Source organism: Poecile atricapillus, chromosome 32, assembly GCF_030490865.1.
Source record: "Poecile atricapillus isolate bPoeAtr1 chromosome 32, bPoeAtr1.hap1, whole genome shotgun sequence".
Taxonomy (NCBI): Eukaryota; Metazoa; Chordata; class Aves; order Passeriformes; family Paridae; genus Poecile; species Poecile atricapillus.
In genome coordinates this window covers 495,418-521,790 of record NC_081280.1, presented here as the reverse complement: position 1 = coordinate 521,790, position 26,373 = coordinate 495,418, and the positions used below count along the sequence as shown (strand labels likewise).

The 26,373-nt window shown below is 45.6% G+C and overlaps 1 protein-coding gene across 1 annotated transcript in view; it reads left to right on the top strand.

Moving 5' to 3' along the window:
* The first annotated feature begins 5,638 nt into the window (after window positions 1-5,638).
* MEGF8 (multiple EGF like domains 8) overlaps window positions 5,639-26,373 on the top strand; it is an 86,058-nt gene continuing 65,323 nt past the window's right edge. The window contains exons 1-3 of the mRNA XM_058860034.1: window positions 5,639-5,903; window positions 16,972-17,179; window positions 22,626-22,839. Coding sequence (XP_058716017.1) covers window positions 5,639-5,903; window positions 16,972-17,179; window positions 22,626-22,839 — 687 coding nt within the window. The remainder of the gene's footprint in view (window positions 5,904-16,971; window positions 17,180-22,625; window positions 22,840-26,373) is intronic.

Below are 26,373 nucleotides of genomic sequence, written 5' to 3'. Positions count from 1 at the left end.
TTGGGGGGTTTGAGGGGGGTTTGGGGGGGGTTTGGGGGGAGAAATTCAGGATTTGAGGGGGATTTGGGGGGTCCTTGGGGGGGTTTGAGGGGCTTTGGGGGGTCCTGGGGAGGGTTTGGGGGGTCTGGGAGGGATTTGGGGGTGATTTGGGGGGGGTTGAGGGGGTTTGGGGGGGGGTTGGGGGGAGAAATTCAGGATTTGGGGGGATTTGGGGGGGATTTGGGGGATCCTGGGGAGGGTTTGGGGGGTCTGGGGGGGTTTGAGGGGGTTTTGGGGGGGATTTGGGGGGGCTTGAGGGGGTTCGGGGGGTCCTGGGGAGGGTTTGGGGGGTCTGGGGGGGATTTGGGGGGTCCTTGGGGGGTTTGAGGGGGATTTGGGGGGGTTTCGGGGGGTCTGGAGGGTCCTTGGGGGGGTTTGGGGGGGTCCCGGGAGGGCTTGGGGAGGTCCTGAGTGTTTTTTGGGGTCCCGAGTGTCTCTGACTGACATTTCGGGTGTTTTTGGGTGGTTTGGGTGTTTTTGGGGTGATTTTGGGGTGTTTTTGGGGTCCCGAGTGTCTCTGACTGACATTTTGGGTGTTTCTGGGTGTTTTTGGGGGTAGTTAAGGTGATTTTGGGGTGGTTTTGGGTGTTTCTGAGGTTGTTTTTGGGTGTTTTTGGGGGTCCCGAGTGTCTCTGAGTGACATTTTGGGGTGTTTTGGTTGGATTTGGATGATTCTGGGGTTGTTTTGGGGTGTTTCTGGGTGTTTCTGGGTATTTTGGGTGATTTTTGGGTGTTTTTGTTGTCCCGAGTGTCTCTGATTGACATTTCGGGTGTTTTTGGTTGGATTTGAGTGGTTTTGGGGTGTTTTTGGTGTCATTTTTGGGTGTTTTTGGGTGTCCTGAGTGTCTCCGACTGACATTTCAGGTGGTTTTGGGGTGATTTTGGGTGTTTTTGGGGGTCCCAAGTGTCTCTGACTGACATTTCGGGTGTTTTGGGGTGTTTTTGGGTGTTTCTGTGGTTGTTTTGGGGTGGTTTTGAGCAGTTTCTGGGTGTTTTTGGGGTGTTTTGGGGTGTTTTTGGGGTCCTGAGTCTCTCTGACTGACATTTCGGGTGTTTTCGGGGTGTTTTGGGGTGATTTTGGGTGTTTTTGGATGTTTTGGGGGTCCCGAGTCTCTCTGACTGACATTTCAGGTGTTTTCGGGGTGTTTTTGGGTGTTTTTGTCAGTGTTCACTCCAGCCCGCAGTGCCGGAGCTGTTCCTGGGGTACATTTTAGGTGGTTTTGGGGTTGTTTTGGGGTTGTTTTGGGGTGTTTTTGAGTGTTTTTGGGGTGTTTTTGGGGTGTTTTTGGGGTGTTTTGGGTATTTCTGGGTGTCCCGAGTCTCTCTGACTGACATTTCGGGTGTTTTGGGGTGTTTTTGGGTGTTTCTGGGGTTGTTTTGGGGTGTTTTGGGTGTTTTTGGGTGTCCCGAGTCTCTCTGACTGACATTTCGGGTGTTTTCGGGGTGTTTTGGGGTGTTTTTGGCAGTGTTCACTCCAGCCCGCAGTGCCGGAGCTGTTCCAGGGGGACATTTTGGGTGTTTCTGGGGTTGTTTTGGGGTGTTTTTGAGTGTTTTTGGGGTGTTTTGGGGTGTTTTTTGGGTGATTTTGGGTGTTTTTGGGTGTCCCGAGTCTCTCTGAGTGACATTTTGGGTGTTTTTGGTTGGATTTGGGTGTTTTTGGGGTTGTTTCTGGGTGTTTTTTGGGTGGTTTTGGGTGGTTTTGGGGTTCTCGAGTCTCTCTGACTGACATTTCAGGTGTTTTTGATGTGGTTTTGTTGTTTCTGGGTGTTTCTGGGGTTGTTTTGGGGTGTTTTTGAGTAGTTTTTGAGTGTTTTTGGGGTGATTTTGGGTGGTTTTGGGTGATTTTGGGTGTCCTGAGTCTCTCTGACTGACATTTCGGGTGTTTTCGGGGTGTTTTTGGGTGTTTTTGTCAGTGTTCACTCCAGCCCGCAGTGCCGGAGCTGTTCCTGGGGTACATTTTGGGTGGTTTTGGGTGTTTTTGGGGTGTTTTGGGTGTCCCAAGTGTCTCTGACTGACATTTCGGGTGTTTTCGGGGTGTTTTTGGGTGTTTTTGGCAGCGTTCACTCCAGCCCGCAGTGCCGGAGCTGTTCCTGGGGTACATTTTGGGTGTTTCTGGGGTTGTTTTTGGGGTGGTTTTGGTGTCCTGAGTCTCTCTGACTGACATTTCGGGTGTTTTCGGGGTGTTTTGGGGTGTTTTTTGGGGTGATTTTGGGTGTTTTTGGGTGTCCCGAGTCTCTCTGACTGACATTTCGGGTGTTTTCGGGGTGTTTTTGGGTGTTTTTGGCAGCGTTCACTCCAGCCCGCAGTGCCGGAGCTGTTCCAGGGGTACATTTTGGGTGGTTTTGGGGTTGTTTTGGGGTGTTTTTGGGTGTTTTTGGGGTGATTTTGGGTGGTTTTGGGTGTTTTTGGGTGTCCCGAGTCTCTCTGACTGACATTTCGGGGTGTTTTGGGGTGTTTTTGGGTGTTTTTGGCAGCGTTCACTCCAGCCCGCAGTGCCGGAGCTGTTCCCAGCTCAGTTCCTGTCAGGAATGTTTGTCCCAACACGAGTGCGGCTGGTGCGGGAACAGCCGGAACCCGACCCTGGGCAGGTGGGGAGGGGGCCCGGGGGGTCCTGGGGGGGGATTTGGGGGTCCTGGGGGGGGTTTGGGGGTCCTGGGGGGGATTTTGGGGGTCCTGGGGGGTTGGGGGAATTTGGGGAAGTTTGGGGGGGATTTGGGGGGGGTGGGGGGGGGGTTTGGGGGTCCCGGGGGGGAGTTTGGGGGTCCCAGGGGGATTTGGGGGGGATTTGGGCAGATTTGGGGGGGGATTTGGGGTGATTTGGGGGGGTCTGGGGAGATTTGGGGGGTCCTTGGGGGGATTTTGGGGGGTTTCGGGGTGGTTTGGGGGGCTCAGGGGGAATTTGGGGGGGTTTGGAGAAGTTTGGGGAGGGTTTGGGGGAGGTTTGGGAGGGGGTTTGGGGGTCCCGGGGGGGATTTGGGGGGGTTTGGGGGGATTTGGGGGTAGTTTGGGGGACTCAGGGGGGGTTTGGGGGGGATTTGGGGGTCCTGGGGGGGAAAATTTGGGGGTCCTGGGGGGGATTTGGGGCTCCTGGGGGGGATTTGGGGGGATTTGGGGAAATTTGGGGGGGTTTGGGTGGGGGTTTGGGGGTCCTGGGGGGGATTTGGGGGTCCTGGGGGGGATTTGGGGGGATTTGGGGAAGTTTGGGGGGGTCTGGGGGGGTTTGGGGGGTTTGGGGGTCCTGGGGGGATTTGGGGGGATTTTGGGGGGCGCTGGGGGGATTTGGGGGGGGTTTGGGGGGATATGGGAGGGTCCCGGGGGGGATTTGGGGGTCCTGGGGGGGATTTGGGGGGGTTTGGGGGGCTCAGGGGGAATTTGGGGGGGTTTGGAGAAGTTTGGGGAGGGTTTGGGGGAGGTTTGGGAGGGGGTTTGGGGGTCCCGGGGGGGATTTGGGGGGGTTTGGGGGGATTTGGGGGTAGTTTGGGGGACTCAGGGGGGATTTGGGGGAGTTTGGGGGGGATTTGGGGGGATTCCGGGGGGAAATTTGGGGGTCCTGGGGGGGTTTGGGGGTCCCAGGAGGGATTTGGGGGGGTTTGGGGGGATTTGGGGGGATTTGGGGGAGTTTGGGGGAAATTTGGGGGTCCTGGGGGGGGTTTGGGGGTCCTTGGGGGGGGTTTGGGGGGATTTGGGAGGATTTGGGGGGATTTGGGAGGATTTGGGGGGGGTTTGGGGGGGATTTTGGGGGTCTTTGGGGGGATTTGGGGGGGTTGGGGGTCCTGGGGGGGTTTGGGGGGGATTTGGGCAGATTTGGGGGGGATTTGGGGAGATTTGGGGGGGTGTGGGGGGTCTTTGGGGGGATTTGGGGGGATTTTGGGGCATTTTGGGGGTGTTTGGGGGTCTTCGGGGGGTCTTTGGGGGGATTTGGGGGGATTTTGGGGTTTTTTGGAGGGAATTTTGGTTTTTTTTCTGGTCAATTTTGGAGTTTTTTGGGCCAATTTTATCTTTTTTTTCTGCTCGATTTTGGGTTTTTTTGGGGCCAATTTTGGGGTGTTTTAGGCCAATTTCACCTTTCCGAGCAAAATTCAATCAGGGCCAATTTCACTTCTCAGCAAAAGCCCCAAAATGCCCCAAAATGGCCCAAAATGCCCCAAAATGCCCCAAAATGGCCCAAAATGACCCAAAATGACCCAAAATGACCCAAAATGGCCCAAAAAGCCCCAAAATGGCCCAAATTTGCCCCCCAGGTGCTTCGAGGGCGACTTCTCGGGGCCCCGGAACTTCCCCAACTGCTCGGTGGCCCTGGGCCACCAGGACAGCTCCGGACACCCCAGTGACCACCTGGGTGACCACCTGAAGAACCTGAGTGACCACCAGGGTGACCACCTGAAGAACCTCAGTGACCACCAGAGTGACCACCTGAAGAACCTCAGTGACCACCTGAGTGACCAGAGTGACCACCAAAGTGACCACCTGAAGAACCTCAGTGACCACCTGGGGGACCACCTGAAGAACCTGAGTGACCACCAGAGTGACCAGAGTGACCACCAGAGTGACCAGAGTGACCACCAGAGTGACCACCTGAAGAACCTGGGTGACCACCAGAGTGACCACCTGAAGAACCTCAGTGACCACCTGAGGGACCTGAGTGACCACCAGAGTGACCAGGGTGACCTAAGTGACCACCAAAAGAACCTGAGTGACCACCAGAGTGACCACCAAAAGAACCAGAGTGACCACGTGGGTGACCACCAGAAGAACCAGAGTGACCACCAGAAGGACCAGAGTGACCACCAGAGTGACCAGAGTGACTACCTGGGTGACCACCAAAAGAACCAGAGTGACCACCAGGGTGACCATAGTGACCACAAGGACCACCAGGCTGACCATGGTGACCATGCTGACCATGACCACCACAATGGCCACAATGACCACCAAAGTGACCACAATGACCACGATGACCACCAGGCTGACCATGGTGACCACGATGGCCACCAAACTGACCATGATGACCACCAAGGTGACCATGATGACCACCACCATGACCACGATGACCACCAGGCTGACCAAGCTGACCATGATGGCCACCACCATGACCATGATGACCACCAGGCTGACCAAGCTGACCACAATGACCACCAAACTGACCACGATGGCCACCAAGGTGACCACAATGATGATGATGACCACGATGACCACCAGGCTGACCAAGCTGACCAAGGTGACCACAATGACCACCAAGCTGACCACAATGACCACAATGACCACCAAACTGACCACGATGGCCACCAAGGTGACCACAATGACCACGATGACCCTGATGGCCACCAAGGTGACCACCATGACCATGATGACTATGATGGCCACCAAGCTGACCAAGCTGACCACAATGACCACAATGGCCACCACCATGACCACGATGACCACCAGGCTGACCAAGGTGACCAAGGCGACCACAATGACCATGATGACCACGATGGCCACCAAGGTGACCAAGCTGACCACAATGACCACGATGGCCACCAAACTGACCACGATGACCACCAAGGTGACCACAATGATGATGATGACCATGATGACCACCAAGGTTACCATGATGACCACGATGGCCACCAAGCTGACCAAGCTGACCACAATGATGATGATGACCACGATGGCCACCAGACTGACCAAGGTGACCCCGATGACCACCAAGGTGACCCCGGTGGTGGCCCGCGGTGGTCGTACGGCCGCTGTCCGGACGTGGACGAGTGTCGGCTGGGGCTGGCGCGTTGTCACCCGCGCGCCCGCTGTCACAACACCCCCGGCAGCTTCCAGTGCCGCTGCCAGCGCGGCTACCGCGGAGACGGCGTGGCCACCTGCGAGCCCACGTGAGGAAACGGGGATAGAAACCGGGAAAACGGGAAAAATGCCAAAAATTGGGAAAAAACAAAAAAAAAATGGGGAAAATCGGTTGAAAAATGGTGAAAAAATGGGGAAAAAATGGGGAAAAATGGGGAAAAAAGGGGAAAAAAAGGGGAAAAAAAGGGGAAAAAATGGTGAAGAAATGGGGAAAAATGAGGGAAAAATTGGGAGAAAAATGGGGAAAAAATGGGGGAAAAATGGGGAGAAAAATGAAAAAAAAAGGGGAAAAAATGGGGGAAAAATGGTGAAAAAGTGGGGAAAATTGGGGGAAAAATTGGAGAAAAATGGGGACAAAATGGGGAAAAATTGGTTAAAAAACAAGGGAAAAATGGGGAAAAAATGGGGAAAATTGGCTGAGAAATGGGGAAAAAATGGGGAAAAATGGGAAAATTTGGGGGAAAAATGGGGAAAAATGGGGGGAAAATTGGAGAAAAATTGGGGAAAAAATTGGGGAAAAATGGGAAAAAATTGGAAAAAAATGGGGGAAAAATTGGGGGAAAATGGGAAAAAAATTAGGAAAAAATTGAGAAAAAAATAAAAAAAAAAGGGGAAAAATGAGGAGAAAATGGAAAAAAAATGGGAGAAAAATGGGGAAAAAGTGGGGGAAAATGGGGAAGAAATTAGGAAAAAATTGGGGAAAAAATGGGAAAAAATGGGAAAAAATGGGGAAAAAATGGGGGAAAAATGGGGAAAAATTGGGGAAAATTGGGGAAAAATTGGGGAAAAATGGGGAGAATGTCCCGGTGTCACAACAGCCCCGGCAGCTTCCAGTGGCGCTGCCAGCGCGGCTACCGCGGAGACGGCGTGGCCACCTGCGAGCCCACGGGAGGAAATGGGGACAAAAAACGGGAAAATGGGAAAAACAGAAAAATGGGAAAAAATGGGGGAAAAAACCAAAAAAAAAGGGGAAAAAAACGAGGAAAAAATGGGGAAAAAATGGGGAAAAATGGGGAAAAAATTTGGAAAAAATGGGGAAAAAGTGGGGGAAAATTGGGTAAAAAACAAGGGAAAAATGGGGAAAAAATGGGGAAAATTGGCTGAGAAATGGGGAAAAAATGGGGAAAAATGGGAAAATTTGGGGGAAAAATGGGGAAAAAATGTGGAAAAATGGGAAAAAATGGGGAAATAGTGGAGAAAAAATGTGGAAAAATGTGGAAAAATGGGGAAAAATTGGGGAAAAATGGGGGAAAAAATGAGGAAAAAATGGGAGAAAAATGGGGACAAAATGGGGAAAAATTGGTTAAAAAAAAAGGAAAAAATGGGGAAAAAATGGGGAAAATTGGCTGAGAAATGGGGAAAAAATGGGAAAAACTGGGGGAAAAAATGGGGGAAAAATGGGGAAAAAATTGGGGAAAAATTGGGAAAAATGGGGAGAATGTCCCGGTGTCACAACAGCCCCGGCAGCTTCCAGTGGCGCTGCCAGCGCGGCTACCGCGGAGACGGCGTGGCCACCTGCGAGCCCACGGGAGGAAACGGGGACAAAAAACGGGAAAATGGGAAAAATGGGGAAAAACAAAAAAAAATTAGGAAAAAACAAAAAAAAATGGGGAAAATCGGTTGAGAAATGGTGAAAAAATGGGGAAAAAATGGGGGAAAAAAGGGAAAAAAAATGGGGGAAAAATTGGGGAAAAATGAGGAAAAATTGGGGAAAAAATGGGGAAAAAATGGGAAAAATTGGGGAAAAAATGGGGAAAAAATGGGGAAAATTGACTGAGAAATGGGGAAAAAATGGGGAAAAAATGGGTTAAAAATGGGGAGAATTTGGGGAGAAAATTGGGGAGAAAATGGGGAAAAAATGGGGGAAAAACAAGAAAAAAATGGGGAAAAATTGGGGAAAAATTGGGGAAAAATGGGGAAAAAATGGGGACAAAATGGGGAAAAATTGGTTAAAAAAAAAGAGAAAAATGGGGAAAAAATGGGGAAAATTGGCTGAGAAATGGGGAAAAAATGGAGAAAAATGTGAAAATTTGGGGGAAAAATGGGGAAAAATGGGGGGAAAATTGGAGAAAAAATGGGGAAAAAATTGCGGAAAAATGGGAAAAAATTGGAAAGAAATGGGGGAAAAATTGGGGGAAAATGGGAAAAAAATTAGGAAAAAATTGAGAAAAAATAAAAAAAAAAAGGGGAAAAATGAGGAGAAAATGGAAAAGAAATGGGAGAAAAATGGGGGAAAAATGGGGGAAAAATGGGGAAAAATTGGGGAAAAAATGGGGAAAAAATGGGGAAAAATGGGGAAAAAATGGGGAAAAAATGGGGAAAAATGGGGAAAAAATGGGGGAAAAATGGGGAAAAATGGTGAAAAATGGGGAAAAAATGGGGAAAAATGGGGAAAAAATGGGGAAAAATGGGGAAAAAATGGGGGAAAAATGGGGGGAAAATTGGAGGAAAAATGGGGAAAAAATTGGGGAAAAATGGGAAAAAATTGGAAAAAAATGGGGGAAAAATTGGGGGAAAATGGGGAAAAAATTGGGGAAAAAATGTGGAAAAAATGGGAAAATTTGGGGAAAAAATGGGGAAAAATGGGGGGAAAATTGGAGGAAAAATGGGGAAAAAATTGGGGAAAAATGGGAAAAAATTGGAAAAAAATGGGGGAAAAAATGGGGGAAAAATTTGTTAAAAAATTGGGGGAAATGGAAAAGTGAGGATTTTTAGTCTCCACAATTCTGAGTTTTGGGTATTTTTAGTGCCAGGAATTTAAAATTTTGTGATTTTTGGGGTCAGGAATTGGGAATTTTGGGGATTTTTGGGGTCAGGAATCCTGAATTTTGGGGTTTTTGGGTCAGGAATTGGGAATTTTGGGGATTTTTGGGGTCAGGAATTTGGAATTTTGGGGATTTTTGGGTCAGGAATTTGGAATTTTGGGGATTTTTGGGTCAGGAATTGGGAATTTTGGGGTTTTTGGGGTCAGGAATTGGGAATTTTGGGGATTTTGGGGTCAGAATTCCTGAATTTTGGGGGTTTTTGGGTCAAGAATTCGGAATTTTGGGGTTTTTTGGGTCAGGAATTTGGAATTTTGGGGTTTTTATGGTCAGAAATTTGAAATTTTGGGGTTTTTTGGGGTCAGGAATTTGGAATTTTGGGGTTTTTGGGGTCAGGAATTGGGATTTTTGGGGATTTTTGGGGTCAGGAATCCTGAATTTTGGGGGTTTTTGGGTCAGGAATTCGGAATTTTGGGGTTTTTGGGGTCAGGAATTGGGAATTTTGGGGTTTTTTGGGTCAGGAATTGGGAATTTTGGGGTTTTTGGGGTCAGGAATTTGGAATTTTGGGGATTTTTGGGTCAGGAATTTGGAATTTTGGGGATTTTTGGGTCAGGAATTGGGAATTTTGGGGTTTTTGGGGTCAGGAATTGGGAATTTTGGGGTTTTTGGGGTCAGAATTCCTGAATTTTGGTGGTTTTTGGGTCAGGAATCCTGAATTTTGGGGTTTTTTTTGACATCTGGAATTGGGAATTTTGGAGTTTTTGGGGTCAGGAATTTGGAATTTTGGGGTTTTTGATGTCTGGAATCCTCAATTTTGGGGGTTTTTGGGTCAGGAATTGGGAATTTTGGGGATTTTTGGGGTCAGGAATTGGGAATTTTGGGGTTTTTGGTGTCTGGAATCCTCAATTTTGGGGGTTTTTGGTTCAGGAATTGGGAATTTTGGGGTTTTTGGGGTCAGGAATTTGGAATTTTGGGGTTTTTGGGGTCAGAATTCCTGAATTTTGGTGTTTTTGGGGTCAGGAATTTGGAATTTTGGGGTTTTTGGTGTCTGGAATCCTCAATTTTGGGGTTTTTTGGGGTCAGGAATTTGGAATTTTGGGGGTTTTGGTGTCTGGAATCCTCAATTTTGGGGTTTTTTGGGTCAGGAATTTGGAATTTTGGGGTTTTTGGTGTCTGGAATCCTGAATTTTGGGGTTTTTTTGGCATCAGGAATTGGGAATTTTGGGATTTTTGGGGTCAGGAATCCTCAATTTTGGGGGTTTTTGGGTCAGGAATTGGGAATTTTGGGGTTTTTGGTGTCTGGAATCCTCAATTTTGGGCGTTTTTGGGTCAGGAATTCGGAATTTTGGGGTTTTTGGAGTCAGGAATCCTCAATTTTGGGGGTTTTTGGGTCAGGAATTGGGAATTTTGGGGTTTTTGGGTCAGGAATCCTGAATTTTGGGCGTTTTTGGGTCAGGAATTGGGAATTTTGGGGTTTTTGGGGTCAGGAATTGGGAATTTTGGGGTTTTTTGGGTCAGGAATTTGGAATTTTGGGGTTTTTGGGGTCAGGAATTTGGAATTTTGGGGTTTTTGTTGTCTGGAATCCTGAATTTTGGGGGTTTTTGGGTCAGGAATTGGGAATTTTGGGGTTTTTGGGGTCAGGAATTGGGAATTTTGGGGTTTTTGGGGTCAGGAATTGGGAATTTTGGGGTTTTTGGGGTCAGAATTCCTGAATTTTGGTGTTTTTGGGGTCCGGAATTGGGAATTTTGGGATTTTTGGGGTCAGGAATCTGAATTTTGGGGATTTTTGGGTCAGGAATTGGGAATTTTGGGGTTTTTGGGGTCAGGAATTGGGAATTTTAGGGTTTTTGGTGTCTGGAATCCTCAATTTGGGGGTTTTTGGGTCAGGAATTGGGAATTTTGGGGTTTTTGGGGTCAGAATTCCTGAATTTTGGTGGTTTTGGGGTCAGGAATTGGGAATTTTGGGGTTTTTGGTGTCTGGAATCCTCAATTTTGGGGGTTTTTGGGTCAGGAATTCGGAATTTTGGGGTTTTTGGAGTCAGGAATCCTGAATTTTGGGGGTTTTTGGGTCAGAAATTCGGAATTTTGGGGTTTTTGGGGTCAGGAATTGGGAATTTTGGAGGCTTTTGGGTCAGGAATTGGGAATTTTGGGGATTTTTGGAGTCAGGAATTCGGAATTTTGGGGTTTTTGGAGTCAGGAATCCTGAATTTTGGGGGTTTTTGGGTCAGAAATTCGGAATTTTGGGGTTTTTGGGGTCAGGAATCCTCAATTCTGGGGGTTTTTGGGTCAGGAATTTGGAATTTTGGGGTTTTTGGGGTCAGGAATTTGGAATTTTGGGGTTTTTAGGGTCAGAAATTTGAAATTTCAGGGTTTTTTGGGGTGTCTGAGCCTTTTTTTCCCCCTCCAGGTGTTTCTCCGACTGCGGCCACGGATTCTGCTCGGGACCCCCCAACTTCACCTGCATTTGTCACCTGGGCTGGACCAACCCCAAACCCCAAAATTCCTCTTTTGGGGGGTCCCAGGAGCCCCCCCAGTGCTCGGTGGATTGCGGCTGCAACTTCCACAGCTCCTGCGAGCGCGGCGGCCCCGGGCACTGCGACCGATGCCAGAGTGAGCCCCAAAAACTGCCCCAAAACAGCACAAAATCACACCAAAAACACCCCAAAAATTCACACCAGAACTGACCCAAAACTGCCCAAAATTCACACCAAAACACCCCAAAATCACACCAAAAACACCCCAAAAAATGACACCAAAAACACCCCAAAATCACACCAAAATACCCCAAAACAGCCCAAAACTGCCCTAAAATCACACCAAAATACCCCAAAAATTCACACCAAAACGGCCCCAAAATCAAACCAAAATATCCCAAAAATTCACACCAAAATCACACCAAAATCACACCAAAAACACCCCAAAAACACCCCAAAATACCCCAAAAATTCACACCAAAATGGCCCCAAAATCACACCAAAATACCCCAAAAATTCACACCAAAATCACACCAAAAACACCCCAAAATACCCCAAAAATTCAGCCCAAAACGGCCCCAAAATCACACCAAAACCACCCCAAAATACCCAAAAAATTCACACCAAAATCACCCCAAAATACCCCAAAAATTCCCACCTAAAACACCCAAAAATACCCCAAAAATTCACACCAAAAACACCCCAAAATCACACCAAATTCACACCAAAACACCCCAAAATCACACCAAAAACACCCCAAAAAATGACACCAAAAACACCCCAAAATCACACCAAAAATACCCCAAATTCGCACCAAAACACCCCAAAATCACACCAAAACCACCCCAAAATCACACCAAAATACCCAAAAATTCACCCCAAATTCACACCAAAAACACCCCAAAATCACACCAAAACCACCCCAAAATATCCCAAAAATTCACACCAAAATACCCAAAAATTCACACCAAAATACCCAAAAAATCACACCAAAAACACCCCAAAAAATCACACCAGAATTGCCCCAAAACCACCTGAAATTCACCCTAAAACGGCCCCAAAATTGCCCCAAATTCACACCAAAAACACCCCAAAACTGCCCTAAAATCACACCAAAATACCCCAAAAATTCACACCAAAAACACCCCAAAATCACACCAAAAACACCCCAAAATACCCCAAAAATTCACACCAAAATACCCCAAAATCACACCAAAACTGCCCTAAAAACACCCCAAAACAGCCCAAAATTGCCCTAAAATCACACCAAAATACCCCAAAAATTCACACCAAAATACCCCAAAATCACACCAAAACTGCCCTAAAAACACCCCAAAACAGCCCAAAATTGCCCTAAAATTACACTAAAATACCCCAAAAATTCACACCAAAATACCCCAAAATCACACCAAAATCACACCAAAATCACACCAAAAATTCACACCAAAATGGCCCCAAAATCACCCCAAAATACCCCAAAAATTCACACCAAAATCACACCAAAACCAACCCAAAATATCCCAAAAATTCACACCAAAATCACACCAAAAACACCCCAAAATACCCCAAAAATTCACACCAAAATGGCCCCAAAATCACACCAAAATACCCCAAAAATTCACACCAAAATCACACCAAAACCACCCCAAAATATCCCAAAAATTCACACCAAAATCACACCAAAATCACACCAAAATACCCCAAAAATTCACACCAAAATCACACCAAAAACACCCCAAAATACCCCAAAAATTCGCACCAAAATCACACCAAAATCACTCCAAAATATCCCAAAAATTCACACCAAAATCACACCAAAAATTCACACCAAAATACCCCAAAATTCACACCAAAATACCCCAAAATCACACCAAAAACACCCCAAAATACCCCAAAAATTCACACCAAAATCACACCAAAATACCCCAAAAATTCACACCAAAAACACCCCAAAATCACCCCAAAATACCCCAAAAATTCACACCAAAATCACACCAAAATCACACCAAAAACACCCCAAAATACCCCAAAAATTCACACCAAAATCACACCAAAAACACCCCAAAATACCCCAAAATCACACCAAAAATTCACACCAAAACCACCCCAAAATCACACCAAAATCACCCCAAAAATTGACACCAAAATACCCAAAAATTCACCCCAAATTCACACCAAAACACCATAAATTTATACCAAAACACCCCAAAATCACCCCAAAATCACACCAAAAATTCACACCAAAAACACCCCAAAAACACCCCAAAAACACCCCAAAATACCCCAAAAATTCACACCAAAATCACACCAAAAACACCCCAAAATACCCCAAAAATTCACACCAAAATCACACCAAAACCACCCCAAAATACCCCAAAAATTCACACCAAAATCACACCAAAATCACACCAAAATACCCCAAAAATTCACACCAAAATCACACCAAAATCACACCAAAATACCCCAAAATACCCCAAAAATTCACACCAAAATCACACCAAAATACCCCATAATTCACACCAAAAATACACCAAAAATTCACACCAAAATACCCCAAAATTCACACCAAAATACCCCAAAATCACACCAAAAACACCCCAAAATACCCCAAAAATTCACACCAAAATCACCCCAAAATACCCCAAAAATTCACACCAAAATCACACCAAAATCACACCAAAATACCCCAAAAATTCACACCAAAACGGCCCCAAAATCACACCAAAATACCCCAAAAATTCATACCAAAATACCCCAAAATCACACCAAAAACACCCCAAAATATCCCAAAAATTCACACCAAAAACACCCCAAAATACCCCAAAAATTCACACCAAAATCACACCAAAAACACCCCAAAAATTGACACCTCATTTAACCCCATTTTAACCCTGTTTCTTCCTATTTTAACCCATTTTTCCCCATTTTAACCCTGTTTTTTCACATTTTAACCCATTTTAACTCAATTTTTTTCCCATTTTAACCCTGTTTTTTCCCATTTTAACCCTGTTTTTTCCCATTTTAACCCTGTTTTTTCCCATTTTAACCCTGTTTTTTCACATTTTAACCCTGTTTTTTCACATTTTAACCCCGTTTTTTCACATTTTAACCCCGTTTTTTCACATTTTAACCCCGTTTTTTCCCATTTTAACCCCGTTTTTTCCCATTTTTTCCCATTCTGACCCCATTTTTTCCCATTCTAACCCCTTTTTCCCCCATTTTTTCCCCCCAGACTGGACGGAGGGCCCGCAGTGCCAGCGCTGCCGTCCCGGCAGAGGCTCCCAAACCCCATTTTAACCCATTTTAACCCATTTTATCCCATTTTATCCCATTTTAACCCCATTTTAACCCCTTTTTAACCCATTTTAACCCCTTTTAACCCCATTTTATCCCATTTTATCCCATTTTAACCCATTTTAACCCCATTTTAACCCATTTTAACCCCTTTTAACCCCATTTTATCCCATTTTATCGCCATTTTAACCCCATTTTAACCCCATTTTTTCCCATTCTTTCCCATTTTACCCCATTTTACCCCATTTTAACCCATTTTCCTCCCATTCTAACCCATTTTAATCCCATTTAACTCCATTATAACCCCATTTTAACCCAGTTTTTTTCCCATTTTTTCCCATTTTTTCCCATTTTAACCCCATTTTTTCCCATTCTAACCCCATTTTTTCTCATTTTAATCCCATTTAACTCCATTTTAACCCCATTTTAACCCTGTTTTTTGCCATTTTAACCCATTTTAACCCCGTTTTTTTCCCATTTTAACCCATTTTAACCCCGTTTTTTCCCATTTTTTCCCATTTTAGCCCCGTTTTTTCCTATTCTAACCCCTTTTTTCCCCGTTTTTTCCCACTTTAACTAACTTTTTCCCATTTTTTCCCCCCAGACTGGACGGAGGGCCCGCAGTGCCAGCGCTGCCGTCCCGGCAGAGGCTCCCAAACCCCATTTTAACCCATTTTAACCCATTTTAACCCATTTTACCCCATTTTAACCCCATTTTAACTCATTTTAACCCATTTTAATCCCATTTAACTCCATTATAACCCCATTTTAACCCATTTTACTCCATTTTAAACCATTTTAGTCCCATTTAATTCCATTATAACCCAATTTTAAACCATTTTAACCCCATTTAACCCCATTTTTTCCAATTTTAACCTCATTTAACCCCATTTTAACCCTGTTTCTTTCAATTTTTCCCCATTTTTCCCCATTTTAACCCCATTTTAACCCATTTTAACCCCATTTTACCCCTATTTTTTCACATTTTAGCCCATTTTAACTCCATTTTTTTCCCATTTTTTCTCATTTTAACCCATTTTAACTCAATTTTTTTCCCATTTTAACCCCGTTTTTTCACATTTTAACCCCTTTTTTTCCCCTTTTTTCCCATTCTAACCCCATTTTTTCCCATTCTAACCCCGTTTTTTCTCATTTTAATCCCATTTAACCCCATTTTTTCCCATTTTAACCCCGTTTTTTCCCATTCTAACCCCGTTTTTTCCCATTTTTTCCCATTCTAACCCCATTTTTTCCCATTCTAACCCCTTTTTCTCCCATTTTTTCTCCCCAGACTGGACGGAGGGCCCGCAGTGCCAGCGCTGCCGTCCCGGCAGTTTCGGTCCTGGCGGGTGCCGGCGGTTGCCGACCCCATTTTACCCCATTTTAACCCATTTTACCCCATTTTACCCAATTTTAACCCATTTTAACCCATTTTAACCCCATTTTACCCCATTTTAACCCATTCTAACCCATTTTAATCCCATTTAACTCCATTATAACCCCATTTTAACCCATTTTAACCCAGTTTTTTTCCCATTTTTCCCCATTTTTTCCCACTTTAACCCCATTTTCCCCCATTTTTTCCCATTCTAACCCCATTTTTTCTCATTTTAATCCCATTTAACCCCATTTTAACCCATTTTACCCCATTTTCCTCCCATTTTATCCCATTTTAACCCATTCTAACCCATTTTACCCCATTTAACTCCATTTTAACCCAATTTTAACCCATTTTAACCCATTTTACCCCATTTTCCTCCCATTTTCACCCATTTTAATCCCATTTAACTCCATTATAACCCCATTTTAACCCATTTTAACCCCGTTTTTTCCCATTTTAACCCAGTTTTTTCCCATTTTAACCCCATTTTTTCCCATTTTTTCCCATTCTAACCCCGTTTTTTCCCATTCTAACCCCGTTTTTTCCCATTCTAACCCCTTTTTTTCCCATTTTTTCCCCCCAGACTGGACGGAGGGCCCGCAGTGCCAGCGCTGCCGTCCCGGCAGTTTCGGTCCCGGCGGTGCCGGCGGTTGCCGACCCCATTTTAACCCATTTTAACCCATTTTAACCCCATTTTACCCCATTTTTACCCCATTTTAACCCATTTTAACCCATTTTAACCCATTTAACCCCATTTTAACCCCATTTTAACCCATTTTAACCCATTCTAACCCATTTTAATCCCATTTAACTCCATTATAACCCCATTTTAACCCATTTTACTCCATTTTAACCCATTTTAGTCCCATTTAACTCCATTATAACCCAATTTTAAACCATTTTAACCCCATTTAACCCCATTTTAACCCATTTTAACCCCATTTTTTCCAATTTTAACCTCATTTAACCCCATTTTAACCCTGTTTCTTTCCATTTTTCCCCATTTTTCCCCATTTTAACCCCATTTTAACCCATTCTAACCCCATTTTTTCTCATTTTTACCCATTTTAACCCCATTTTTCCCATTTTAACCCCGTTTTTTCCCGTTTTTTTCCCATTTTAACCCCGTTTTTTCCTGATTCTAACCCATTTTAACCCCATTTTCTCCCATTTTTCCCCCCAGACTGGACGGAGGGCCCGCAGTGCCAGCGCTGCCGTCCCGGCAGTTTCGGTCCCGGCGGTGCCGGCGGTTGCCGTCCCTGCGCCTGCCACGGCCACGGCGACCCCGAGCGCGGCTTCTGCCACCGCGGCTCCGGCGTTTGCCACTGCCTGCCCCCCACCACGGGCGTGCACTGCGACAGGTGCGCACCTGGATACTACGGGGACCCCAGGTGAGACAACAAAACCAAAAAAAAATGGAAAAAATTGACCCAAAATGGCCAAAAATGGCCCCAAAATGGCTCAAAATAGCCCCAAAATAGCCCAAAATCCACCCAAAACTGCCCAAAATAGCCCCAAAATGGCTCAAAATGGTCCAACATCCACCCAGAATGGCCTGAAATAGCCCCAAAATGGCCCAAAATTGACCCAAAATGGCCCCAAATAACCCCAAAATGGCCCAAAATCCACCCAAAATAGCCCAAAATAGCCTGAAATAGCCCCAAAATGGCTCAAAATAACCCCAAAATAGCTCTAAATAGCCCCAAAATGGCCCAAAATAGCCCCAAAATGGCCCAAAATTGACCCAAAATGGCCCCAAATGGCCCCAAAATGACTCAAAATGGCCCAAAATAGCCCCAAAATGGCTCAAAATAGACCCAAAGTGGCCTGAAATAGCCCAAAAGTGACCCAAAATGGCCCAAAATAGCCCCAAAATTGCCCAAAATAGCCCAAAATGGCCCAAAATGGCCCAAAATAGCCCAAAATTGCCCAAAATGGCCCAAATCCACCCTGGCCCCGCCCCCACTGCGACAGGTGTGCACCTGGATACTACGGGGACCCCAGGTGAGACACGAAAACTGAAAAAAACGGAAAAAATAACCCAAAAATGGCCCAAAATAGCCCCAAAATGGCTCAAAATAGCCCAAAATAGCCCAAAATAGCCCCAAAATGGCTCAAAATGGCCCCAAAATGGCCCAAAATAGCCCAAAATGGCTCAAAATGGCCCCAAAATGGCTCAGAATGGACCAACATCCACCCAGAATGGCCTGAAATAGCCCCAAAATGGCTCAAAATAGACCCAAAATGGCCTGAAATAGCCCCAAAAAATCCCCAAAAACTAAAAAAAATCCTAAAAAATTAAAAAAAATCCCCAAAAAATCCCCAAAAAATCCAAAAAAAAATCCCCCAAAAATCCCCCAAAAAATCCCTAAAAAATAAAAAAAAAATCCCCAAAAAATCCCAAAAAATCCCAAAAAATCAAAAAAAATCCCCAAAAAATCCCAAAAAAATCCCCAAAAAATCCCCAAAAAATCCCAAAAAATTCCCAAAAAAATCCCCAAAAAATCCCCCCAAAATCCCAAAAATTCCCAAAAAAATCCCCAAAAAATCCAAAAAAATTCTAAAAAAAATCCCCCAAAAAATCCCCAAAAAATCCCAAAAAAATCCAAAAAAATTAAAAAAAAAAAAATCCCCAAAAATCCCTAAAAAATCCCCAAAAATTTCCCAAAAAATCGCAAAAAAATCCCCAAAAAATCCCCAAAAAATCCCAAAAGAATCCCAAAAATTCCCAAAAAAATCCCCAAAAAATCCCAAAAAATCGCAAAAAAATCCCCAAAAAATCCCCAAAAAATCCAAAAAAATTCCAAAAAAAATCCCCAAAAATCCTAAAAAAATCCCAAAAAAATCCCCAAAAAATCCAAAAAAATCCCAAGAAAATCCAAAAAAATCCCAAAAAAATCCCCCAAAAATCCCCCAAAAAATCCCCAAAAAAATCCCAAAAAATCCTAAAAAAATCCCCAAGAAATCCAAAAAAAATCCAAAAAAATCCCCAAAAAATCCCCAAAAAATCCCCAAAAAATCCCTCAAAAATCCCCAAAAATTCCCAAAAAAATCCCCAAAAAATCCCCAAAAAATCCAAAAAAAAATCCCCAAAAAATCCCCCAAATAATCCCGAAAAAATTCCCAAAAAAATCCCCAAAAAATCCCAAAAAATCCCAAGAAAATCCAAAAAAATCCCAAAAAATCCCAAAAAAATCCCTAAAAAATTAAAAAAAAAATCCCCAAAAAATCCTAAAAAAATCCCAAAAAAATCCCAAAAAAATCCCAAAAAATCCCAAAAAAATCCCCAAAAAATCCAAAAAAATCCAAAAAAATTAAAAAAAAATCCCCAAAAATCCCTAAAAAATCCCCAAAAAATTCCCAAAAAATCCAAAAAAATCACAAAAAAATCCCCAAAAAATCCCCCAAAAAATCCCAAATAAATCCCCAAAAAATCCCCAAAAAATCCCAAAAAATCCCAAAAAAATAAAAAAAAAATCCCAAAAAAATCCCAAAAAAATTCCCAAAAAATCCCCAAAAAATCCCAAAAAAATCCTAAAAAATCCCAAAAAATCCCCCAAAATCCCAAAAACCCTAAAACCCCCCAAACCCCCTTTCTCTTTTCCCCAGGCACGGGGGGTGTTTGCGTTCTCCGCTGCTGGGGCCGGCAGCTGCTGCCCCTGACGGAGCCTCTGGAGCTGGGCTGGAGGGGGGGGGGATGGGCAGGAGGAAAAAAAATAAAAAAAAATCCCAAAAAATCCCCAAAATTCCAAAAAATCACCAAAAAAATCCCCCCAAAAATCCCCAAAAATAAAATAAAAAAAATCCTAAAAAATTTCAAAATAATTCTAAAAAAAATCCTAAAAAATCCTAAAAAATTCCAAAATAAATCCAAAAAAATCCCCGAAAAATCTCAAAAAAATCATAAAAAATCCCCCCAAAAATCCCCAAAAAATAAAAAAAAATCCCAAAAATCCCCCAAAAAATCCCAAAAAATTCCCAAAAAAATCCCCAAAAAATCCTAAAAAATTCCCTAAAAAATCCCAAAAAATCCCAAAAAAAAATCCCCAAAAAAATCAAAAAAAATCCCCAAAAAATCCCCAAAAAATCCCTCAAAAATCCCTAAAAAATTAAAAAAAAATCCTAAAAAATCCAAAAAAAATTCAAAAAAAAAATCCTAAAAAATTCCAAAAAATTCCAAAAAAAATCCCCAAAAATCCCTACAAAATCCCAAAAGCCCTAAAACCCCCCAAACCTCTCTCTCCTTCCCCCAGGCACGGGGGTGTTTGCGTTCTCCGCTGCCGGGGCCGGCAGCTGCTGCCCCTGACGGAGCCTCTGGAGCTGGGCTGGAGGGGGGGGGATGGGCAGGAGGAAAAAAAAAAAAAAAAATCCCAAAAAAATGCCCCAAAATTAAAAAAAAATCCTAAAAAATTCCAAAAAAAATCCCTAAAAATTCCCCAAAAATCCCAAAAAAATCCCCAAAAAATCCCTCAAAAATCCCTAAAAAATTCAAAAAAATATCCTAAAAAATCCTAAAAAAATTCAAGAAAAAATCCCAAAAAATCCCAAAGAATCCCAAAAAATCCTAAAAAACCCCCCAAAAAATCCCTCAAAAAATCCCCCGAAAATCTCCAAAAAATCATAAAAAATCCCAAAAAAAATCCAAAAAAAGTCCCCAAAAAACCCAAAAAAAAAAAAAAAATACCCAAAAAAATCCCCAAAAAATCCTAAAAATTCCAAAAAAATCCCAAAAAATCGCAAAAAAAAATCCTAAAAAATCCCCAAAAAATCCCAAAAAAATCCCTAAAAAATCAAAAAAAATCCCCAAAAAATCCTAAAAAATCCCCAAAAAATTCCCAAAAAATCCCAAAAAAATCCCCAAAAAATCCCCAAAAAATCCCTAAAAAATTCAAAAAAATATCCTAAAAAATCCAAAAAAAATTCAAAAAAAAATCCTAAAAAATTCCAAAAAATTCCAAAAAAAATCCCAAAAAATCCCCCAAAATCCCCAAAAACCCTAAAACCCCCCCAAACCCCTTTTTCCTTTCCCCAGGCACGGGGGTGTTTGCGTTCTCCGCTGCCGGGGCCGGCAGCTGCTGCCCCTGACGGAGCCTCTGGAGCTGGGCTGGAGGGGGGGGGATGGGCAGGAGTAAAAAATAAAAAAAATCCCAAAATAATCCCCCAAAATTCAAAAAAAAATCCTAAAAAATTCCAAAAAAAATCCCTAAAAATTCCCCAAAAATCCCAAAAAAATCCCCAAAAAATCCCTCAAAAATCCCTAAAAAATTCAAAAAAATATCCTAAAAAATCCTAAAAAAATTCAAGAAAAAATCCCAAAAAATCCCAAAGAATCCCAAAAAATCCTAAAAAACCCCCCAAAAAATCCCTCAAAAAATCCCCCGAAAATCTCCAAAAAATCATAAAAAATCCCAAAAAAAATCCCAAAAAATCCCCAAAAAATCCCCAAAAAATCCCCCAAAAAATCCCAAAAAATTCCCAAAAAAATCCCCAAAAAATCCTAAAAAATTCCCTAAAAAATCCCAAAAAATCCCCAAAAAAATCCCCAAAAAATCCCCAAAAAATCAAAAAAAATCCCCAAAAAATCCCAAAAAAATCCAAAAAAATTAAAAAAAAAAATCCCCAAAAATCCCTAAAAAATCCCCAAAAAATCCCCAAAAAATCCCAAAAAAATCCCCAAAAAATCCCAAAAAATCCAAAAACAATCCCCAAAAGATCCAAAAAATCCCAAAAAAATAAAAAAAAAAATCCCAAAAAAATTCCCAAAAAATCCCCAAAAAATCCCCAAAAAATCCCAAAAAAATCCCCAAAAAATCCCCAAAAAATCCAAAAAAATTCCAAAAAAAATCCCCAAAAATCCCAAAAAAATGCCAAAAAAATCCCGAAAAAATCCCCAAAAACCCTAAAACCCCCCAAACCCCCTTTCTCTTTTCCCCAGGCACGGGGGTGTTTGCGTTCTCCGCTGCCGGGGCCGGCAGCTGCTGCCCCTGACGGAGCCTCTGGAGCTGGGCTGGAGGGGGGGATGGGCAGGAGTAAAAAATAAAAAAAATCCCAAAATAATCCCCCAAAATTCAAAAAAAAATCCTAAAAAATTCCAAAAAAAATCCCTAAAAATTCCCCAAAAATCCCAAAAAAATCCCCAAAAAATCCCTCAAAAATCCCTAAAAAATTCAAAAAAATATCCTAAAAAATCCTAAAAAAATTCAAGAAAAAATCCCAAAAAATCCAAAGAATCCCAAAAAATCCTAAAAAAACCCCCCAAAAAATCCCTCAAAAAATCCCCCGAAAATCTCCAAAAAATCATAAAAAATCCCAAAAAAAATCCCAAAAAATCCCCAAAAAATCCCCAAAAAATCCCCCAAAAAATCCCAAAAAATTCCCAAAAAAATCCCCAAAAAATCCTAAAAAATTCCCTAAAAAATCCCAAAAAATCCCCAAAAAAATCCCAAAAAATCCCCAAAAAATCAAAAAAAATCCCCAAAAAATCCCAAAAAAATCCAAAAAAATTAAAAAAAAAAATCCCCAAAAATCCCTAAAAAATCCCCAAAAAATCCCCAAAAAATCCCAAAAAAATCCCCAAAAAATCCCAAAAAATCCAAAAAACAATCCCCAAAAGATCCCAAAAAATCCCAAAAAAATAAAAAAAAAAATCCCAAAAAAATTCCCAAAAAATCCCCAAAAAATCCCCAAAAAATCCCAAAAAAATCCCCAAAAAATCCCCAAAAAATCCAAAAAAAATTCCAAAAAAAATCCCCAAAAATCCCAAAAAAATCCCAAAAAAATCCCGAAAAAATCCCCAAAAACCCTAAAACCCCCCAAACCCGTGTTTCCTTTCCCCAGGCACGGGGGTGTTTGCGTTCTCCGCTGCCGGGGCCGGCAGCTGCTGCCCCTGACGGAGCCTCTGGAGCTGGGCTGGAGGGGGGGGGATGGGCAGGAGCCCCTCCCCCACTGCCTTTGGCTGCTCTCGGTTTCGGGGGGACCCCGGCCCTGCCCCCGCCCCGGCCCCGAGTGCCCCCGGATCGGCCTCAGCCTCAGGGCAGAGGGGTCCTGCCAGGTGGGGACCCCAAAATTCCGAAAATTTGGGGAATTTGGAGCCAATTGGGGAGAAAATTGGGGGTCTGGGGGGGAATTGGGGGGGAATTGGGGAGAAAATTGGGGGTCTGGGAGGGAATTGGGGAGAAAATTGGGGGTCTGGGGGGGATTTGGGGAGAAAATTGGGGGTCTGGGGGGGGTCTGGGGGGGAATTGGGGAGAAAATTGGGAGTCTGGGGGGGATTTGGGGGGGTTTTGGGGGGAATTGGGGAGAAAATTGGGGGTCTGGGGGGGATTTGGGGGGGTCTGGGGGGGGAATTGGGGGAGTCTGGAGGGCTCTGGGGGGGATTTAGAGGGATTTTGGGGGGTTTAGAGGGGTCTGGGGGGGAATTGGGGAGAAAATTGGGGGTCTGGGGGGGAATTGGGGGAGTCTGGAGGGCTCTGGGGGAGATTTAGAGGGATTTTGGGGGGTTTAGAGGGGTCTGGGGGGGAATTGGGGAGAAAATTGGGGGTCTGGGGGGGTCTGGAGGGGGTCTGGGGGGGCAAATTCCCCAAATTTGGGGAGTTTGGGGGGGATTGGGGGGAATTGGGGGGTCTGGGGGGGAATTGGGGAGAAAATTGGGGGTCTGGGGGGATTTGGGAGGGTTTGGGGGGGAATTGGGGGGTTTAGAGGGGTCTGGGGGGGAATTGGGGAGAAAATTGGGGGTCTGGGGGGAATTGGGGAGAAAATCGGGGGTCTGGGGGGGATTTGGGGGGGTCTGGGGGGGAATTGGGGAGAAAATTTGGGCTCTGGGGGGGATTTAGAGGGATTTTGGGGGGTTTAGAGGCGTCTGGGGGGGAATTGGGGAGAAAATTGGGGGTCTGGGGGGGTCTGGAGGGGGTCTGGGGGGGCAAATTCCCCAAATTTGGGGAGTTTGGGGGGGATTGGGGGGAATTGGGGGGTCTGGGGGGGATTTGGGGGGGTCTGGGGGTGAATTGGGGAGAAAATTGGGGGTCTGGGGGAGATTTGGGGGGGTCTGGGGTGAATTGGGGAGAAAATTGGGGGTCTGGGGGAGATTTGGGGGGGTTTGGGGGGGAATTGGGGAGAAAATTGGGGGTCTGGGGGGGATTTGGGGGGAATTGGGGGGAGTCTGGAGGGCTCTGGGGGGGATTTAGAGGGATTTTGGGGGGTTTAGAGGGGTCTGGGGGGGAATTGGGGAGAAAATTGGGGGTCTGGGGGGGATTTGGGGGGATTTGGGGGGGTCTGGAGGGGTCTGGGGGCCAAATTCCCCAAATTTGGGGAGTTTGGGGGGGAATTGGGGGGTTTGGGGGGTCAAATTCCCCAAATTTGGTGAGTGTGGGGGGGATTGGGGGGAAATTGGGGGGTTTGGGGGGGATTTAGAGGGATTTTGGGGGGTTTAAAGGGGACTGGGGGGGGGAAATGGGAGATTTGGGGGGGTCTGAGGAGGAATTGGGAGGAATTGGGGGGGTCTGGAGAGGAATTGGGGAGGAATTGGGGGGGATTGGGAGTCTGGGGGGGATTGGGGGGAATTGGGGGGGTTTAGAGGGGTCTGGGGTGGGAATTGGGGGGTCTGGAGGGGAATTAGGGGGGAATTGGGGGGTTTGTGGGGGGAATTGGGGGGAGTTGGGGGGATTTGGGGGGGTTTAGAGGGGTCTGGGGGGGGATTGGGGAATTTGGGGGGCATTTGGGGGGTCTGGGGGTCAAATTCCCCAAATTTGGGGAGTTTGGGGGGGATTGGGGGGGAAATTGGGGGGGTTGGGGGCCAAATTCCCCAAATTTGGGGAATTTGGGGGGGAATTGGGGAGAAAATTTGGGGTCTGGGGGGGTCTGGAGGGCTCTGGGGAGGATTTAGAGGGATTTTGGGGGGTTTAGAGGGGTCTGGGGGGGAATTGGGGAGAAAATTTGGGGTCTGGGGGGGATTTGGGGGGAATTGGGGGGTTTAGAGGGGTCTGGGGGGGAATTGGGGGGGTCTGGGGGGGAATTGGGGAGAAAATTGGGGGTCTGGGGGGGATTTGGGGGGGTCTGGGGGGGAATTGGGGAGAAAATTTGGGGTCTGGGGGGGATTTGGGAGGGTTTGGGGGGGAATTGGGGAGAAAATTGGGGGTCTGGGGGGGGATTTGGGGGGGTTTTGGGGGGAATTGGGGAGAAAATTTGGGGTCTGGGGGGAATTGGGGGGGTCTGGGGGGGAATTGGGAGAAAATTTGGGGTCTGGGGGGATTTGGGGGGAATTGGGGGGGGAATTGGGGAGAAAATTGGGGGTTTGGGGGGGAAATTTGGGGGGAATTGGGGGGTTTAGAGGGGTCTGGGGGGGATTTGGGGGAATCTGGGGGGGAATTGGGGGGTTTAGAGGGGTCTGGGGGGGAATTGGGGAGAAAATTGGGGGTCTGGGGGGGATTTGGGGGGAATTGGGTGAGTCTGGAGGGCTCTGGGGGGGATTTGGGGGGATTTGGGGGGAATTGGGGAGAAAATTGGGGATTTGGGGGGGTTTGGGGGGGGAATTGGGGAGAAAATTGGGGGTCTGGGGGGGCAAATTCCCAAATTTGGGGAGTTTGGGGGGGAATTGGGGGGTTTGGGGGGATTTGGAGGGGTCTTGGGGGTTTAGAGGGGTCTGGGGGGGAATTTGGGGGGGTCTGGGGGGGAATTGGGGGGATTGGAGGGCGATTGGGGGGGATTGGGGAGAAAATTGGGGGTCTGGGGGGGAATTGGGGGGATTGGGGGGGTCTGGGGGGATTTAGGGGGAATTTGGGGGGGAATTGAGGGGTCTGGGGGGTCAAATTCCCCAAATTTGGGGAATTTGGGGGGGACTTGGGGAGAAAATTGGGGGTCTGGGGGGGTCTGGAGGGGCTCTGGGGGGGATTTAGAGGGATTTTGGGGGGTTTAGAGGGGTCTGGGGGGGAATTGGGGGGAATTGGGGAGAAAATTGGGGGTCTGGGGGGGTCTGGAGGGGGTCTGGGGGGGCAAATTCCCCAAATTCGGGGGGGATTGGGGGGAACTGGGGGGGTTGGGGGCCAAATTCCCCAAATTTGGGGAGTTTGGGGGAAATTAGGGGGTTTGGGGGGGCAAATTCCCCAAATTTGGTGAGTTTGAGGGGGCTTGGGGGGAAATTTGGGGATTTTGGGGCCAAATTCCCCAGATTTGGGGGGGATTGGGGGGAAATTCGGGGGTTGGGGGGAAAATTCCCCAAATTTGGGGAGTTTGGGGGGGGATTGGGGGGGTTTAGGGGGGTCTGGGGGGGATTTGGAGGGGTCTGGGGGGTTTAGAGGGGTCTGGGGGGGAATTTGGGGGGGTCTGGGGGGGAATTGGGGAGGGAATTGGGGGGGTTTGGGGGGGAATTGGGGAGAAAATTTGGGGTCTGGGGGGGATTTGGGGGGAATTGCGGGGTTTAGAGGGGTCTGGGGGGGAATTGGGGGGGAATTGGGGAGAAAATTGGGGGTCTGGGGGGGATTTGGGGGGAGTTGGGGGGAATTGGGGAGAAAATTGGGGGTCTGGGGGGGAATTGGGGGGGTCTGGGGGGGAATTGGGGAGAAAATTGGGGGTCTGGGGGAGAATTGGGGGA